The sequence below is a fragment of the Chenopodium quinoa genome, unplaced genomic scaffold (assembly GCF_001683475.1).
Source record: "Chenopodium quinoa cultivar QQ74 unplaced genomic scaffold, ASM168347v1, whole genome shotgun sequence".
NCBI classification, from domain to species: Eukaryota; Viridiplantae; Streptophyta; class Magnoliopsida; order Caryophyllales; family Amaranthaceae; genus Chenopodium; species Chenopodium quinoa.
In genome coordinates, this window is record NW_018742969.1 from 1,292,777 (window position 1) to 1,305,936 (window position 13,160).

General features: G+C 36.9%; 2 protein-coding genes across 2 annotated transcripts; one reads left to right on the forward strand and one right to left on the reverse strand.

The window, feature by feature from the left end:
- Nucleotides 1–4,457: 4,457 nt before the first annotated feature.
- On the forward strand, nucleotides 4,458–9,219 carry LOC110729158 (mediator of RNA polymerase II transcription subunit 17-like). The gene is made up of 8 exons (XM_021908881.1): nucleotides 4,458–4,672; nucleotides 4,770–4,959; nucleotides 6,169–6,282; nucleotides 6,493–6,578; nucleotides 7,131–7,518; nucleotides 7,610–8,053; nucleotides 8,164–8,481; nucleotides 8,629–9,219. The coding sequence occupies exons 1-8, from the start codon at nucleotides 4,578–4,580 to the stop codon at nucleotides 8,953–8,955; spliced, it is 1,962 nt and encodes a 653-aa protein (XP_021764573.1). The 5' UTR covers nucleotides 4,458–4,577; the 3' UTR covers nucleotides 8,956–9,219.
- Nucleotides 9,220–9,315: 96 nt separating this feature from the next.
- On the reverse strand, nucleotides 9,316–12,752 carry LOC110729157 (pre-mRNA-splicing factor ATP-dependent RNA helicase DEAH1-like). The gene has a single exon (XM_021908880.1). The coding sequence runs from the start codon at nucleotides 12,642–12,644 to the stop codon at nucleotides 10,020–10,022; it is 2,625 nt and encodes an 874-aa protein (XP_021764572.1). The 5' UTR covers nucleotides 12,645–12,752; the 3' UTR covers nucleotides 9,316–10,019.
- Between the last annotated feature and the right edge of the window lie 408 nt (nucleotides 12,753–13,160).

The following is a 13,160-nucleotide window of genomic DNA, read 5'->3' on the forward strand; positions in this document are numbered from 1 at the left end:
ATATATATATATATATATATATATATATATATATATATCAAAAAAGAATGAGACTAAAAGAAATGTTAAGGAGAAGCTTCAAACTTGGAGCTAGAAAATGTTTCTATATTCTCACCCAAAACCAACTCATTTATTGTACAATTAACATAAATTAGCGCAACATTTATTAAATAACTTAAACCAAGGGGGAGGCCAAGGCCCACCCCAACCCCCCTTGGTTCCACCTCGATTGAAAACTAAAGCAAGTAAATTTCAGTCAATAACCCAAGTGGACTATTCTTCTTATCGCTAGAGCTGTCAATTCGGGTAAATGGGTCGGGTTTGGGTCGGGTCAACTCGAGTCAGGTCAGTTCGGATTAATTCCATAACCTATGCGGGTCGGGTTTGAGTTGGGTCATGCTTGAGTCGGGTCACGTCAGGTCATACAACTTATCGGGTTTGAGTCGGGTTAATAATAAGTTGGGTTACATTCGGGTCGGGTGAACAATAGGTCGGGTTTAATTTGGGTTTTCACGGGTTAAAACGGGTTAGAGACGAGTTCGGTTCAAGTCAATAATTTGCGGGTTAGAATCAGGTCGGGTCATTCTCGGGTTTGAGTCGGGTTCGGTTCAAGTCAATAATTTGCGGGTTATAATCAAGTCGGGTTATTCTCGAGTTCAAGTCAAGTTCGGTTCAAGTCAAAAATTTGTGGGTTATAATCGGGTTGGGTCATTTCCAAGTCAGGTCATTCTCGGATTCAAGTCGGGTTATGTTCAAGGCAATAATTTGCAGGTTACAATCAAGTCGGGTCATTTCCAAGTCAGGTCATATTCGGGTTCAACTAACTAATAGATAATTGTCATTTTTATTAAGCTAATTATTTCCTTTGACTATAATATATATGGCAATATACTAGGGAACTATAGTCTATAATTTAGGAAGATAATTATCTCCTTTGACTATACAACAAATATATACTATAACTCTTAAATTTGAGGATGATGCTCCTTTCTTTTGCTGGCCTAAACCGACTTGGTCTCCCAAAACAAAATGCTTTGATCAATAAAAATAAGGTGGTCTAAAGTCTAAATTGCATTTAAGGTGATTTGAAATCGGGTCAGGAATAATTTGAGTTGAATTTAGGTCGGGTCAATAACAAGTCATATTAATTTCGAGTCTAGTTAGTAACAAATCAGGTTGAATTTTTGGATCGGTTAAGTAATAAGTCTGGTAAAATTCGGGTTGGGTCAATAACAAGTCGGATTTAATTTAGGTCAAGTCAATAACAAGTCGGGTTGATTTCGGGTCGGGTTTATAACAAGTTAGGTTAAATTCGGGTCTGGTTGAATTCAGGTCGAGTTAGTAACAAGTCGGGTTAAATTTGGGTTTTGACAGGTTAAAACGGGTTTGGGTCAATTTCGGTTCAAGTCGAGTTCGGTGCAAGTTAAATTGGCCGTTGTAAACCGGTAAATCGATGCAAGTTGTAAACCGGTAAATTGGCCGTTTAAAGGCAAATTGGATGGTTACACCCACCCAATTGGACTCCCGGAGGGTATTAGGGACCATAATAAACATTTCGGCAATTTTTATTCCGGGCGAAAAAAGTCAAAGATTTCCAAAATTGAAGTCATGTCCACGCTTTTTGAGAAATTTTGGAGGTTTCGGGACCCGATGTCACAAAGTCTTGATATTTTAAGGAATACATCCGGTGGTCATATAATGCCGTTTAGAACCATATATGATCATTATATGTTGTCATAGATGTTCGTGGTAGGCTTGAGTTAATGAAATCGGTGCAAGTTGTAATCCGATAAGTTGGTCGTTTAAAGGCGAATTGGATGGTTCCACCCACCCAATTAGACTCCCGGAGGGTATTAGGGACCATGGTAAACTTTTCGGCATTTTTTTTCGAACGAAAAAAAGTCAAAAAATTCCAAAATTGAATGCTAATATCCACGCTTTTTGAGAAATTTTGTAGGTTTCAAGGCCTGGTGTCGAAAAGACTTGAGATTTTAAGGGATACATCTCGGGGTCATATAATTTCGTTTGGAACCATATATGGTCATTATATGTTTTCATAAATGTTCGTGGTAGGTTTGAATTAATGAAATTGGTGCAAGTTGTAAACCAATAAATTAGACGTTTAAAGGCAAATCAGATGGTTACAACCACCTAATTGGACTCCTGGAGGGTATTAGGCACCATGGTAAACATTTAGGCAATTTTAATTTCCGGGCTAAAAAAGTCAAAAAATTCCAAAACTGAAAGCTAAGATCCACGCTTTTTTAGAAATTTTGGAGGTTTCGAGGCACGGTGTCGAAAAGCCTTGATATTTTAGGGGATACATCTAGAGGTCATATAATGCCATTTGGAACCATATATTATCATTATATGTTGTCATAAATGTTCGTGGTAGGCCTGATTCAATGAAATCGGTGCAAGTTGTAAAATGGTAAATTGGTCGTTTAAAGGCAAATTGGATGGTTCCACCCACCCAATTGGACTTCTGAAGGATATTAGGGACCATGGTAAACATTTCGGCAATTTTAGTTTTCGGGCGAAAAAAGTCAAAAAATTCCAAAATTGAAGGCTAATATCTACGCTTTTTGAGAAATTTCGAATGTTTCGGGATCTGGTGTCAAAAATAAATGAGATTTTAGGGGATACATCTTGGGGTCATATAATGCAGTTTGAAACCATAAATGACCATTATATGTTGTCATAAATGTTCGTGGTAGGCTTGCGTTAATGAAATCACTACAAGTTGTAAACCGGTAAATTGGTCGTTTAAAGGCAAATTGGATGGTTCCACCCAACCAATTGAACTCCCGGAGGGTATAAAGGACCATGGTAAACATTTTGGCAATTTTTATTTCCGGACGAAAAAAGTCAAAAAATTCCAAAATTGAAGGTTTCGGGACCCAGTGTCGAAAAGACTTGAGATTATAGGGAATACATCTCGGGGTCATATAATGTCGTTTGGAACCATATATGATAATTATTTATCGTCATAAATGTTCGTGGTAGGCTTGACTTGATGAAATCGGTGCAAGTTGTAAATCGGTAAATTTGCCATTTAAAGGCAAATTGGATGGTTCTTCCCACCAAATTGGACTCTCGGAGGGTATTAGGAACCATGGTAAACATTTCGGAAATTTTTATTTACAAGCGTAAAACAGTCAAAAAATTCCAAAATTTAAGGCTAATATCCACGCTTTATGAGAAATTTTGGAGGTTTCGAGTCCCGGAGTTGAAAATCCTTGAGATTTTAGGGAATACATCTCGGGGTCATATAATGTTGTTTGGAACCATTATGATCATTATATGTTGTCATAAATGTTCGTTATAGGCTTGAGTTAATGAAATCGGTGTAAGTTGTAAACCGGTAAATTGACCCTTTAAAGGAAAATTGGATGGTTACACTCACTCAAACGGCATTATACATCTCGGGTTGGTATAATGCCGTTTGGAACCATAATGATTATTATATGTTTGTCATAAATGTTTGTGGTAGTCTTGATTTAATGAAATTGGTACAAGTTGTAAATCCCCGTTTAAAGGCACATTGGATGGTTCCACTCACTCAATTGGAATCCCGAAGGATATTAGGGACCATGGTAAACATTTCGGCAATTTTTATTTACGGGTGAATAAAAGTAAAAAAAAAACTCTAAAATTGAAGGCTAATATCCACGCTTTTGAGAAATTTTGGAGGTTTCGGGTAGAGCTGTCTATTTAGGTAAATGGGTCGAGTTTAGGTCGGTAAGAGTGGGTCGGGTCAATTCGGATTAATTCCATAACATGTGCGGATCGGGTCAATTCGGATTAATTCCATACATATGCGGGTCAGGTCAATTCGGATTAATTCCACAAGAAGCACTACAACTTCTCAATGACCCAAACGTTAATTCACAAATTTTTGTATGAGGCAGACTTTAATATATTTATTGTAAATGGGTAAATGTTACCTAAAAAGTATTTAAACTTACCCTTATATACTACTGCTTATAAAAATTACCATTTTAAACCTAAATTTTACCTTTTACAAACACTTATAATGTATTTGTATTAGATAAAGCATATTACACATTAGTCTTTATAACATGTATTGCTTAGAAAATAGTTAAAAAAAAAACACATTAAGATACAACATTACTCACAAATTACTCCATCCGTTTTTAAATACTTGCTATATTTTCCTGGACATGTATGCTAATGCTAATCCTTGATCAATAATATCATTAATTATCAATAAGTATAAATTATTAACAATTGAAAAATAATAATCTTTTCATTGATACGATCTCAACTACGGAGTACTATTTACAAAATTATATTTTTATGCTATGTATAAATTACAAACATTAGTCAAATCAGATCAAATAAATAGTGCAAATTGTATAAATTAACCGTCTTCCAATAAAATAAGGGAGTAAAAATTTACCTTGCAGGCTTGCACCAATAATTTTTTTTATTTTATTATTATTATTTTTTTTATACCGGCTCATTGATGTTAGTTAGGGCTCAATTGCAGTTAAGCTGTTAACTGTTGTGCAAAATCTCCCCTAAAACCTTAAAACTCCGGCGAAAGCTCAACAATGGCGGACGGAGGCGACATGGAAATCTCTCTGGACAAACTCCCTATCAAACGCCTCGAAATCATCGAAGAATCCGGCGCCGAACGTTTTTCCCCGTACTTTCTCTCTCCTCCATTTATGCAATAGCTTAATTTGACCTAATTTTTTCTGCAATTTTGGTGATTTTGATTTGAAGTTGTTGAATTGTTTCAGCGAAATTGAATACGAAGAGAAAACTGTGAACTTGATTCGGCGAATCGACTTCGCCTGGGCGTTGGAGAGAGATGCGAAGAAGCAGAAGAAGACGAAGGAATCATCTGCACCGTCCACATTGCAAGGGGTGATTGAGAATTTGAGATTGGCTCATCAAGAGCTTTCCGTTATCATTGATCTAATTAACACTGTAAGCTCCTTTTACTACGAATTACACTGATTTTATTCTGAGCTGAAATTGTGGTTTTTGGTGATAATGTTAAGTAGTTTTTTAACTGTAAATTTTGAATTTTGCGCCAAATTTGTAGTTTATTGATGCAAAATTGAGGTTTTATGAATTTGTGTGAAGTGTGAATGCTGAATTTTGTAGTTGGGAGTGTTTTGGTCTTTAGAGTGTGAAGTATGTTTATTAAGATGCAAAATTGATGTTGTATGTAGTGTAAATGATTGATTTTTATAATTGTGAATGTTTTCGATGCGAAGTCGGTTGATTAAGATTCAAAATGAGATTTTATTTTTGAAGTATAATCATTCAGTATTTAATTGCAAGTGTTCAAGAATCATGATGAAAGTATTGTAGAATGAGGATTCAATTTGAGCTTGAATATCAGAGTCTATTTGCAGCCTAAAAGTAATTTGTCCTGCCTTCCTTGAGCTTTTTTTTTCATTGCCATTGCTTCTCATCCACTTTTGAGTTCTTGGACATGAAGTTGGCCCTTCTTGGAGAGAATTGAAAATGGGATGATCATTTGAGCTTTACTTATTGAACATGGTCTTAGTTTACTGGAAAAGTTTTTGTAGCTCAATTAATGAAAATTTCTATCTAACATCGTGGCTGTTATCAATGTTGCTCAACCCCAAGGTGGGTGACCATCAACTCATAGTGGTTTAAGCAATACTATAAGATTATAATTGGAGCTAGTTTGCTATTTTTTTTTTTAGTTTTTTTTATTTGAGGGACTATGTCATTTCTTTTGCATAATTACCCCGAAATTGACATTTTTAATCATTGATAAGCTGCTGAAGTGCTGAGTATTCTCTCATTAACTTAAAAACTTATGGAAATTCAGATGCAAATATTGGGGGAAACTTTGTTATGTCCTAGTTGTTTTTGGCTTTCAAATAAATGTGTTATTACCTTAAATTTGATTAAGGTGAATTATTTGGCATTTAAGTACGTGTGAGTTGTGACGATATCAGCACTTTGTTAGAACCTTTTACTGTTTGCTTCTGGGATAGGGTACTTTTTCTGAATACTGCTTTAATTTATAAATGTGCTAATCAGGAATATTTCAGCTCGATATTCCATTTTTTTCCACATACCTTATTTGGGGCAAGCTTCATCTTGTAACTTGTCTTGTCGAAAGTGCTGATGGGCAAATCTTGGCTAATTGTTCAGGTTGAAGCTAATGATGCAGTTACCGTGGCTCATATGAATAGGCCAAAACCATTGCCTAATGAAGCCCTGTCCGACCTTGCAATATCTGCTGCAAATAAGCTGCAGTGTTTTCGGGTATCGTCATTGTTAGACTTATTGTATCTTTCACCTTACTCTACCAATACCCCCTTAGTGTGTATGTTACTGCAACTTAATACTTTTTCCCTGCTTAAAATAGAAAGATGTATCATAATAGTTCTATATTGAGGTCTAAAATTGCAGTTCACATGAACATTTTCTCTTAGTTGCTTTTGGAATAAAATTTTAACCTTGCCTCCCTTGCAGCATCTCAGTAAGTACTTTAAGCAGTCTGCGAAATCCTTGGAACATCAGATTGCCAGGGAAGCAAGATTCTATGGAGCTCTCATTCGGTGAGTGTGCAGAAGTGGATACTCTCTCTTTCCTTATATACTTGTGTATTTTGATAAGATATAAATTGATGCCTTATCATGCCAATCTGTTGCATTGCAACTCTCATTCAACATTCAATACCTCACTTTCAGTTCATCTCTACGTGCCTTGTCTACTATCTAGCATACATTCTTGTGGTATCTACTATCTAGTCACCTTTCTTCCATGTCCTTGTAGCCGAGCTTTGACACCGTTTGGTGTTTCCACTTTCCATTATCATTCTCCTGTTATATTCATAAGATTTTCTATGTTTACTACATCTTCTCTGCATATATTGTGTATTATACACACTATGTTTAATTTCCTTAAGGTTTGCATTAATTGTTAGTGCTTCTGACAATAAGTATAGTAAATCAATAAATATAATTTGATGCAACATCTAATATATAATAATTTGATGCTATGACTAACCCTTCTTTCCTTGGTGTATCTTCAAAGGCTTACTTGTTCATTGCTACTTTTCTGTTTGTCTTCATTGGACTGTTCATCCTTTCACTCTGACAAGCTGACAGTTTGCAGCAGAATTGGAAAGTCAAATGGCATCGTTTGGCAGCAAATGCTCCTGGTAGCGATGGCTTCTTGATTGATCTCTCCAAGAACACAGCACATGAGCAAGCAGCAGTTGCCAGAGCTCCTAAGTTTTCTATGGTTCGTGTGGAGCACGATTCATCTGGCATGCTGGCTGTGAATTTGCCTAAAAATTCATGTCGTTCTTTCCACTTTGGTTTTTTGGATGCTCATTCAGATGATTGTCCAGAAGGACTTGGATTTGGGCGAATGAATTCTGGTTCCGTTGATGAATCTTTAAGTGAAGCTAAGAAGGATTCTAGTGATGATGATCGTATACGAGAAACACACACAGTCCTTTGTAATGCCCACAGGGCCATATTTTATGAACAGGTAGATGTGAACAATTTACTACCCCTTATTGGAGCTTCTTAACTTTTCACCATGTCCTTCCTTTTTTGACATGCCTTGTTTCTGCTTATAGGTTTTTGAATTAGTTAGCCGTGAATCCTTCAACCCATCTTTGGGGGTAAACGTGACTGGAATACGAGAAAACTATTTGGAACTGAGCATAAAGCCAGGGGTATCTGTTTTCGTATCGCTAATGCCATACAATCAGGAAGATCAAGGTAATGATAGCAGTGACACTAAGAATGTGGACGATTTATCTAAAGTGTCAAGCCTGGTGGAAACCAAGCAAAACATTGAGCAAATGTTTGGACACCCCAACCACATCACTTATGAAATATATCTGCTACAGCTTTTCCGTGATGAAATATATGGCAAAGTGAAGCACCAACCACACTTGCCTGGTAAAGTTCAGTCTAATCACCAGCCTAATGATGCTGTGGGGCTTGTGAATCATTTCTGCCTTTCTTTGGCTCACCGAATCTTCTCAAGCAAAGTTCTAAATAAGTTGGAAAACCTGGTATTGGCAAATCTGAACTCTATTTGCATTAGTTTTGTCAACTGAAATAGGAATTGTATATCTGACTCGTTTTTCTCTTTTCTTGCTGAATTTTCGTTTTCATCAATTAGGCTACAAAGATTCCGTATCTCCAGCTTATTTCACAACCTACCTGGCATTCACGGACTTCTTCTTGGGCACTGTCTGTGAAAGTTCCCAAAGCCATACTTAATGCGCAGTCTCAGGCATGGAGTTCAGATGAAGATCAGATTAAAGATAACAAGTTACTATTTCAGACTAGGGTGGTGGTGAAAGATGATAATATTAGCATTGAAGGGGGAGGTTCTCCTAATGTTGTTGGTTTGTTTAAATGTAATCCTGAGGCAATGGGATCCAAGAACAGATTCAATTGTGACTTGGTAGATCTCCCTACGGTGCTTCTGTTGCAGGTAATCTTATACTCCGTAGATGTTCAAACTCTTGCTGGAGTGACTACTGAGTACTACTTGTTTTTATCTTTATTATTTATTTATTTATAGTGTTTTGAATTTGAGATGTGAACTTGTGGTTGAGGGTGTTTTGGGTTTGAATGACAGATAGCTAGTCAGATCATATGCTGGCTTCACGAGGAGGCATTGATGGTGGGTATAAAAACACACCAGGATTTTCTCTGCCTTTTCTTGGAGCTTGAACAAGGTGAGACTCTGAGCCTGGTCGCGCATGTTGATCCGGAGGATGCACTAGGATGCATCTCCTGGTGGCTGACTGTGGAGGATGGCTCTACTCAGGAGCGTAAACTTCAGGCAGATCTTCCTGATGGTGAGTCTCCTTCTAGACGGTTTTTGGGTCACTTGTCTTTGGATACATTGTACTCTACATTAATGGATCTTGTTAGTGTGTGCACCGTCAGTGTTAACCATTAAATCTGGTCTAGTTTTGTTTCATATATCAATCAATGAAAATGTATACTGGTATCCCTGTGTTTTAAGTGTTTAGCTGCAAGTTATGGCCTACAGCCTATGAGAAATGTACATGAATTGAACAAATCAAATTTCACTTTACATTTGGGTAGGATGCCAGAATAAGTTACATATTTCATGGTTACATAATGTATGATTAAACAATGGAAACCAAACATCAATGATGGAAAGATATGTTAATGAAGCGTAGTCAATGTTTTTGCTTCATTGTTCTTTTATGATTACTCTTCCTCATTTTTCTTGCAATTTTCTATTACTTGTTGATTCAGTTTACAGTTTTATTGCACAATCACAGGTTCTTAAGGAAATTAAGTGTCCTTAGTTCCATTCTGCTGTTGGATAAAAGATTTGATTGTGATTCACTAATTCCCCCCCATAATTACTCTTGCTGTTTGTTGAGGCTCAAGTCTGAAAGAAAATGCCACTTTATTTATTTTATTTTTATTTTTAAAAAAAATCAATTAAAAAAGTTCAGTAAACCAAATCTTGTTATGCTTTTTGATAGATTTCCATGGTTCCTTCAGCCATACTTGTTAATGGATGAACAAAACTTTCAAAACACAGTTTTACTCTAGTAGAATAAATCTGCTTCCCAGCAAACTCATCCATTAAACTTGTTTCCCTGTTCTGCTCTTGTGGTTTATACCAGGCTGTTAAACCATTATGTTCCTGGGGAAAAAAAGTTAAGTCACCCTGCTATAAACCAGAGAATTTCTTCTTCTTTCGTAGATTGCAACAATTTCTTATACAAACAAAAAATTGCATTGTCTAAAATGTACATATACAAATTTTCTTGTTCGAGATTAAGGGGAGAGGGAAAGGGAATCAGAAAGTGTGTACAAATACAAAGGAATTGGGAAGGAAAAATAATCAGTATATATTTGTGATCATTCATATCATTACCTTCTAGGATTTCAGTTAATACAAATTGATGAAGCATAAACTTCTTAGATTATGTTTTATTCTTATATAAATCTCTACAACTCATCTTCTCAAGCATTCCTTCTTCAGCTAAAAGCAGATAGCCCCTTACCCTGTGGCATTCTCTTTGTGTCAGAGTCTTCGACATCCTTCTTTTTATAGAAGTGAGGAGCGATCTCAATCAGCCACTCTGGTTTCAGCTCGATTACTTGTCTCATATATTCTTTGGTTGTCAAAACCAGCTCATGGAATACAACCCACCTTGGCTGTGGATGTATCTGTGCTAAGCTTGAACTAGGATGAAGGTATGCAATCTGAGGATGCTTAATTGTCCTATAGGACCCGTCTTTCTGTAACTTTGCTGAGTGAGGGAAGAATCCAGCTGTGATAGCCTTTTTGATTGCGTCCAAATCATTCAGATTAGATGTGACTTCTATTTCAACCCTCTCCAAGAGCCCTTTCAGTTGATCTCTTATATCCCTTGCGCGTTTCATACTCTTGAACTGAACAAAATTCTCGTAACACCACATGCTTCCATAGTCATATGATTTCCATTCATTGTAAACATTGAGAAGAGCAATATGATCTCCAACATTCCCCTCACTGAATCTCACTCTTGCATTATCTGCAAGGACTTGTTTATCCTTGGGGCGGTAAAAGATCGAGTTGCCTATAGAAAGCATTGCTGCAATCGTAATAATCTCCTCTGAGCATCTATACTTCTCTGAAGCAACAATCATCTTCGATAACATGGGATCAAGGGGAAATTCCGCCATTCTTCTTCCAACTTTTGTCAATTCACCGTGCTTATTCAGAGCGCCTAGTGCATATAGCAACTCAAGAGCTTTCAACAATGATTCAGATGGTGGTGGATCCATGAAATCAAAGTTCAACAAGTCCTGAATTCCAAGACATTTGAGAGTAAGCACAACATTTGCTAGATTAGTCCGTTGAATTTCTGGGACAGTATTATCTTCCAGTTCCTGGTAATTATAAGCAGTATATAATCTGTAACACTTACCTGGACCTGTTCGTCCAGACCGACCTGCACGTTGGTTTGCTGATGCCTTAGAGATTGGCTTAACCAACAGTGACTCCACTCCTGTTCTTGGATTATATGACTTTATCTTGACAAATCCCGGGTCTATAACATATTTGATCCCCTGGATCGTTAGAGATGTCTCTGCGATGTTTGTGGCCAACACAACCTTGCGTGCTCCTTCAGGAGTAGGTTCAAATATCTTGTTCTGCAGATGTGTTGGTAGGTTGGCATAAATGGGGCATATGATGAGTTCATCAATCTTCGTTCCGAGGCCCCTAGTTCTGTGCTTCAATATCTCCTCTACTGTTTCAATTTCTTCTTGTCCTGTGAGAAACATCAGAATATCACCAGGTGGTTCTTTGACATGTATTTGGAGTGCAGAGACGATCGCGGCATCTAAATAATTAGCCTCTGGTGCCTTAGTGGAGTGTATCTTGACCTCATAAGGCCTCCCTGGAATCTTGAAAATCGGGGCTGAATCAAAATAATCGCTGAACTTCTCAGCATCAAGAGTTGCACTTGAGATGAGTAACTTCAAGTCAGGTCGAAATCGAGCAACATCCTTGACCAAACCAAATAATATGTCTGTAGTAACAGTCCTCTCATGTGCTTCATCCAACATGATAACACTGTAACTACAAAGGTCTGGTTCACCAAGGAATTCACGGAGCAGCATACCGTCTGTCATATACTTAATACTCGTCTTCTCTGATGTACAATCTTCAAAACGAATGGAATAGCCTACCTCATGCCCGAGTTTCACACCCATTTCTTTGGAAACACGAGCAGCAACACTCATTGCTGCAACTCTCCTAGGCTGAGTACATCCAATCTTTCCAACTTTTGTATATCCAGCTTCATGCAGATACTGTGGGATTTGAGTCGTCTTCCCACAACCAGTCTCACCGACAATTACGAGCACCTGGTGATCTCGGACAGCATTCAGTAATTCATCTTTATAGCCATAGACTGGCAGGGTTTTCTGCTCTTCCTTAATCTTCACACACTCAAATTTCTCCAAATCAGGATAATTTTTTTCTCCTTCCACTACACCTGTGTTTATAAACTCAATTTGATCTCCGAAGACATATTCATATCTGTTTGCCTTCAATCTTTTGTTTTTAGAACCGAAGTTAAGGGCTGCTTTTCCCATCTGTTGCTGCTCCCATTGTTCTTGTTCAGCGAACGGATTCATCTTCTTACCCTTTGATTCACCATCTCTGGAATTCTTTAAAGCGACAGCAAACCTTTTCTTCTGGTTCACTCCAAGATCATATGCATCCGGCATTGTATACTCACCGCAATCATCTTTCATACTATTTTTGACAATCAGGTCATAAAGATCCTGTTTGAACCTGAATTCACGGCGCTCTGATTCAGTCAACTCAACACTGTCAAACATGTTCTGTTCATCTTCTATCTCATCTGCAAGCTCTTCCGACTTCTGTTCCACCCTTTTCTTCAAGTACTCTTGTCTCGATATAATTCTTAGTGCTCCAATATCATCTTCCTTTTCCTCCTTTGCCAAATTTCGCAAATGTAGCTTTCTTGTTCGAGCAGCATCCCTTTCTTTGATATTTCTCTCTAATTCTTCCCTCTCTCGTCGGTCGCGTAATCTTTCCCTTTGCTCTTCAGAGACGTATGCTTTCAAGTCTGCGTCGTTCTTCATTATAGAAAGAGAACTGAGATTGATAATTTTTTTTCTTCCTGGTTTGATGATGCAAGTGACGTTGTTTTTTATATGCAAAATTAACCTAAACGGTTAGGAATATATGAAAAATATTACGGAGTATTGTAATTTGTCTTATATAGATTTGGATATTATATTTATGGTAATTTGATGTTATTTAGGATAAGAAAAATTTATATTTGATAGAGTTTGATATTGTTTAGGTTTTCTTTTGTACAATGCAAAACTTCAACGATTAATAACTTTAATTCTCCATAAGTAAAATTTGTAAAAGTTATATATTATGATAGTACTTCTTGAGACGAATTCAAAATATCCAACATGAACATATTTTTCCTTACAAATTATTCAAAAATGACGGTCAAAGGAGGAGTGGTGAATAATGTAAAAGTCAAAGCGGATCAAGTAAAAAAGAACGGAGGAAGTATGTTATAAATATTGACCAACAATATAAAGCATTTATGTGATGATATATTTTCCTAAAAAAGAAAACAA

What these genes read in the sequence shown, in the direction of transcription:
- LOC110729158 (XM_021908881.1), top strand. Translation starts at nt 4,578, where the DNA reads ATGGCGGACGGAGGCGACATGGAAATCTCTCTGGACAAACTCCCTATC. An exon ending in GGGCCATATTTTATGAACAG is followed by an intron (nt 7,519 to 7,609) that starts GTAGATGTGAAC and finishes TTCTGCTTATAG; the next exon opens with GTTTTTGAATTAGTTAGCCG. An exon ending in TAAATAAGTTGGAAAACCTG is followed by an intron (nt 8,054 to 8,163) that starts GTATTGGCAAAT and finishes TTCATCAATTAG; the next exon opens with GCTACAAAGATTCCGTATCT.
- LOC110729157 (XM_021908880.1), bottom strand. Translation starts at nt 12,644, where the DNA reads ATGAAGAACGACGCAGACTTGAAAGCATACGTCTCTGAAGAGCAAAGG.